Raw genomic sequence first — 5,624 nt, forward strand, 5'->3', positions numbered from 1 at the left:
GGTTGCTCCTCTAAAGAGTTTTTTAAAAGTCTATATCATAAGAGGCAAGCCCAAAATATTTGTTAGGTTTTTCTATCTGATAGTTGTTGGACTTCCTCATGGGTTCACCTTGCTCAGGCTTGCGTTACTCACTTTTCTCGATAGTTTGGGAATCTTGAATCCCATTCACAGGAGGTTTTGTTGGTGCGATGGATCAATCCTAACCAGGCTCTGCAGCTTGAGGCACTTTCAAAGAAAGGGAGCTAGCTGATGCATTAAAATCATGTTGGTAGGGTGCTCATGTCTCAAGTCAAACATCATGCAAAGAAACTAAGAATATATATAGTGACCACTTATGGTTAGGGTTAGGATTAGGGATTATCTCTTAGAGTTGTATTCCAAAGAAACTAAGAACATATACATGGAACCCTTAGGGTTTGTCCCATGAACCCTATCTCGATGGTGCAATCCACACCATTCTCAACACCCCCTCTTGAGTTGCACTATATAAGTAGAGGGGGATTAACACAATTTTTGGATTTTTTGAATGTTGCGTGATAACAACAAAAATAAAGATAAAACAATAAGCCCAAGAGTGCTACACAACTTAACCTTCACTTCCTTGTCTTAGGTTGAATGGGAAAAGACCAAATTGTTGTTGAAACTGTGTGACCTGTCTAGGGAAATTGGATTGGTGAAGATATCTGCGACACAATTCAACAGATCTATTGTAGATAAAATATACCTGAGCTAGCACCAAATACATCAATGCCGGCAGATGCACATCATAAGTACTGCATGGGTTAGAACTAAGAAGGTCATTGCAGAATTGACCTGAATTAATGGGTCTGCACAAGACTGGACATCCTTGACAATTTAAAATTACAAACTATGCAAATCTGCACACGAAAATTATATGTGTTGCTGTAGAGGGGATGCCCATTTGCAAGCAAAAAATTCCAACCGACAAATGCAAGATTGAAGCACTCATTTTCTGATCTTATAATGCAACTGGTAATTCCTCAATTTCTCAATCTACTACATACAATCGAGGGGGAGGCCTCCAATGAAACTCCACCACAGTAACAAGCACTTAAACAGAAGCATTCACAACAGAAACGTAATCATAATCCAACATGCAAAGTATTGAAAGTTACTGCTTCAACTACCCTCAAGCACCTCATGAAATTCACCACTAGAAGAAAACACGAGGGAGAAATTCAACAGATATATTGTAGATAAAATATATCTGAGCTAGCACCAAATACATCAATGCCGGCAGATGCACACCATTAGTATTGCATGGGTTAGAACTCAGAAGGTCATTTCAGAATTGCCCTGAATTAATGAGTCAGCACACGACTGAACATCCTTGACAATTGAAGCACTCGTCTTCTGATCCTATAATGGAACTGGTAATTCCTCAATTCTGAATCTGCTACATACAATCGAGGGAGAGGCTTCCAATTAAACTCCACCAAAGTAACAAGCACTGAAACAGAAGCATTCACAAGGCAAGACTGATTGCTCCAGAGCTGATGACCTCCAATGTCACTCCAAGATCTGCAAGATTTCTTTCTTATTCAGCTGGGTAAGAATGCAAGGTTCAAAATCCAGAGTCCCACAATAAAACAAGTCTCCAATAACAATCTGAAAGATTTTCCCTCTGCCTCCAGCAGCAACTGCAATTTGCAATTGGATAACCAGAGTATAGCTGCAAAAAGCTGATGATCAAAAGTGAGTATCCCACTCCACCACCTGCAAGGATTCCATTCCATGCATCTCCAACCATAGTAGTTATCCCTCAAGAATTGACAAAACGAGAAATTGAGGGGTAGGCAAATGATGAACATTTTGGAAGAATGACGTGCAGTTCTGGTCACATTCTGGATCGCTCTTCTAGTAAATTGCACCTCTTATCACATTCTTGCAATTCTAAGTCAGCCATTCTTGGAAATATTATGACATACACCTCTGATCACATCCTCAATCCTACTGGATTGCAAGAATTGCATACAGCTCTGACCATATTCTTGCAATCCTCAATCAGTTTTTTTCTGAAATTTCCATTTTTGTCATCTCTAACAAATTCTCTGTCAGCCATTCTTACAAATGCTCAGCTAGCCATTCTTGCATCTTCCATCCATGCTTTCTGGAGAGGAATTCATTTCCAAATCACTGCACCCTTGCTCGTCGTCGGCCTCCTCTTCACCCTCTTCCCCATGCCCATCTCCATTTCCGTCATTGCCACTGGAATTTGCCACGATAGTAGCAGCAGCTTCCCTTCGCACAAACTGTCCCCTCACCCGTGGCCTCTGCTCAGCCAGCTTCTTCCTGCTCGCATAGCGGATCTTCTTCTCAAAACAACGATCTTTCCTTTTCTGCCTGAACTTGTTCAAAGCCGCCTCCCTCCTCTCTGCATGAGATAGCTTGCATCCCACCATGGGCGCAGCAATCATCCCAGGCCAGGTAGAAAGCGCCACGAACTGAGGAGATGGGAATTGAGCTATAGGATAGTAGGAGAAGGCGCCATTGTACATGGGTACAGCATGCGGATGCATCGTTGTTGGACTGCTAAGCATGCCTTCCTGCGAACATCCGTGGTAGTATTGGAAAGAAGGGAACGAGAGGGGTGGCCCTACTTGCGCAGCATACACTGCCGGAATGTTGAAACCTGCATTTTGTAAATCTGTTCCAGCAGGAGGACCGCAAACTCCGGACCCTTGGAATTGCTGATGGGATTGAACCGTCCCACCATTGTGAGAAACTCCATTGCATGTGGAATCGCTCTGCAAGGGAGGCCCATCACCACAAAAACCAGCACAGTTCTGACTATTCATGTCCCCTGATCCGTTCTCAGTTGGAGAAGAATTCTTGATTTCTGCTGCCATCCTGTGATCATCTGGTTCTTGGTCATCCTCATGTAGAGAGTCTCTTCCCTCGTCGGAAAGTTTGTCCTCTTCAGTTCCAGTCCAGCTCACCAATTGGTTGCTGTTAGAACCCACAATCGCCGACTGCTCACTAGGTTGCTTGTTCTCCTTTGTGTAAGAGACGAAAGCCGAAGAACGACCAGCTCTTAGCTCGCCTTCATTTGGTGATGCTGACGCTAAAGGACCTGCGCAAATACCATTAGAAATTCGACACCAAGGACCATCAGATCCTTTCTCCGAATACAGGAGAGGAGTTCAGTACCTGAATTCCTAAATTGCTCGGACTGCTTTTGTGCACAGAAATCGGATGATAGTCTTAAAGATAGCTCCAATTGTGGGGGCATCCCCACCTGTGACGAAGGAACAGGGGGTGAGATATCTTGGGGATTCAACACCTATTTCTTCTGAACTTCGAAACAATCAATAACCTCTAAAACTCAAATTTGCTTGTGAATCATTTCATCGACAGTGGAGCTTGGCCCGTTCGTTCCCAAAAGAGCTACCTGCAGATCGGAGGTTGTGTTGACGGCCTGAGGCGGAATCGCGCGCACTCTATGGCTGTTGGACTCGCTTGTGCAGGAGTTGAAGGCCAGGCTGAAGCTGCTGCCTTCGATTGCATGCTTGTCTGGGAGCCCCAGCTGCGCAGAAAGACGTACGAAGAGAGCATCAAATGAAGCTGGCCGTGCAGAGCACCAGAGATTAGATGAGCAGAGGAGCAGATACGCACCATCCGACGCCTTCTCCACATGTGAGTCCACAGATTCAACACCTCGTTGGAGCGCAGAGGCTTCACGAGGAAGTCTACTGCCCCCAATCGCAAGCATTTCGCAACCACTGCCATCTCATCTCGCTGAGAAATTGCTGCAATACCACAGGGCGCAATAGACTTTCAATCCTCCTACCTCATACGACACAAGATAAACCAGAGGAAAGCAGACTTTGCTTACCCACGACGGGGATATGTCGCAGCCTCTCCTGCCGCATGATGTACTTGAGCATCCGGGTTGCCTTCTCTCGTGGAAGCTCCACGTCTGAGAGGATAAGGTCCACCTCTGGGCCGCCCGAATTGAGCGCCTCAATCACCTGGGCTGCACTCTTCATAGAAGTCACTGCAAATTCCCAAGAAAGACAGTCACCACAAACCCATTCAAGAAGCCGGGAACATTTCAAGCAAGCCGGAGGAAAGCCGAGCGAGGAGAAGAGCTATTTCTGGCGAACCTTGATAGGAACAGCTCCGGAGCAAGGACAGGGTCACCGGATCATTGTCGCACAACAGGATGTGGACGCGGCTACGGTCCATAGAGGAAGAGAGGAAGGGCACGTGAGCGAGGTTTAGCTAAATCGACGAGGGTGAGCTTGGATATGGAAACGGAGATGAGGAGGGAGGGGGGAGGGGCAAGGGTGAAAATCCGCCATTGAGGTGAAGCTTCTAAATGAGAAGAGAGATCTGTAGGCTATGGAAATGAGTGAGCTTGAAGGGAAAAGAGCTTGCTGAAAGGCGTAGTGTATGACGATATGGAGCTGGCTATGGCGAATGAGGAAGACGAAACTACAATTGTCTTTCAATTCCGCCCACCTTCTAACCCCGGTTCATCACGTCGCAAAAGCGTAAAAAGTGCTCCCTCTCTCCACGTGTCACCCGCTCAACCCCCCATATCCGCCTCTCTCTGCCTCCCAAAAGATCTTCCCCGCCTCCCATCGCCACCTGCCGGTCTCCTCTCCTCCGACTCCCGGCTGCTGCCGGTGACCCCCCCTCTTTTTCCCGAAATATCTTGTAAGATTTTTGACCTGCTTTCTTTTTTTTTAAAATTAGTCGCTTTACACGAATCCTGTGGCTGCGAGCCCATCTGGATGACGTGGCCTACTCTCCATCAACCACACCCCACCCTTTGCCTTCACAAGTGACACCTGGATTGGGATAATCTGCCAGCAATCAACACAATGCCCATGATTAAGTCTCAAGTCATGAGATTTGATATTAACTATCTTCGTAAAGCCTTTAAGTCAAACTAGTCAATAAAACTTGGCAATATTGGGATATGGGATCTATGTGATTGTCCACATTATAATAGAATTTTATGATGATATGTGGAACTTGTGCTTGAGCAAGCCTTATGTTAGACCATTGTTGCCCAATGTGCAAATAGGGTTTTTTACTAGTACATCAAGCCAAGTATTCTTTTGCAATTTAGTACTAATTGGGCGTGCCCTTTTATATGGCATAAAGGCCAGTCCCAAAAGTCTATCATCCACAAAGTGCATATCTAGGACACCTCCCTTTGTAGGCCCTTCAACCTTGATCTTTTTGGCTCCTCTATAGGTGAACTCTACTTTTAGCTAGTATGAGGATGTTTTCGGAACAGTTTCAACTCAAAAAGGCCTTGCGATCGTAAGCTTTCCCTACAACTATCATAAACATGGCAATATTTCACTCGTGGTATTGTGTTTTGTTTTTGAATACTAAAGGGCCATTTTTAGCAAGTTGCTTGCAAATTAAGCATAAGGAAGGGGTGGTGTGATAGATGGCCTCACGATTAATATGGCCTTAGCAAATTAGAATATGGTGTGATTATGTTAAGGAAGAAGAGTGTTTTCGAGGCCACAACTTGACAAGCCTATCCACAATAATGTCACTTTCACTTTATTTTCTTCTTTTTTTGCAAGAAAAACTTCCTATACATATTGATATATGAAAGAAAAATAGCAGTCTCACAC

General features: G+C 45.0%; 1 protein-coding gene across 2 annotated transcripts; it reads right to left on the reverse strand.

Moving 5' to 3' along the window:
- Positions 1 to 1,151: 1,151 nt before the first annotated feature.
- Positions 1,152 to 4,435, reverse strand: LOC147882151 (two-component response regulator-like PRR1). Of its 2 annotated transcripts, none has more exons than XM_087401604.1 (6): positions 4,128 to 4,435; positions 3,857 to 3,997; positions 3,637 to 3,770; positions 3,413 to 3,547; positions 3,172 to 3,259; positions 1,152 to 3,094 (listed from the first exon to the last, which is right to left on the reverse strand). In XM_087401604.1, the coding sequence occupies exons 1-6, from the start codon at positions 4,207 to 4,209 to the stop codon at positions 2,100 to 2,102; spliced, it is 1,575 nt and encodes a 524-aa protein (XP_087257730.1). In that variant the 5' UTR covers positions 4,210 to 4,435; the 3' UTR covers positions 1,152 to 2,099. The 2 variants fall into 2 exon arrangements, with proteins under 2 accessions (XP_087257730.1, XP_087257729.1); XM_087401603.1 differs by having other exon boundaries at positions 1,153 to 3,094; positions 3,857 to 4,018; positions 4,128 to 4,434.
- Between the last annotated feature and the right edge of the window lie 1,189 nt (positions 4,436 to 5,624).

The sequence above is a fragment of the Dipteris shenzhenensis genome, chromosome 30 (assembly GCF_047967505.1).
Source record: "Dipteris shenzhenensis isolate YYH24624 ecotype China chromosome 30, Dip_SZ_1.0, whole genome shotgun sequence".
Taxonomy (NCBI): domain Eukaryota; kingdom Viridiplantae; phylum Streptophyta; class Polypodiopsida; order Gleicheniales; family Dipteridaceae; genus Dipteris; species Dipteris shenzhenensis.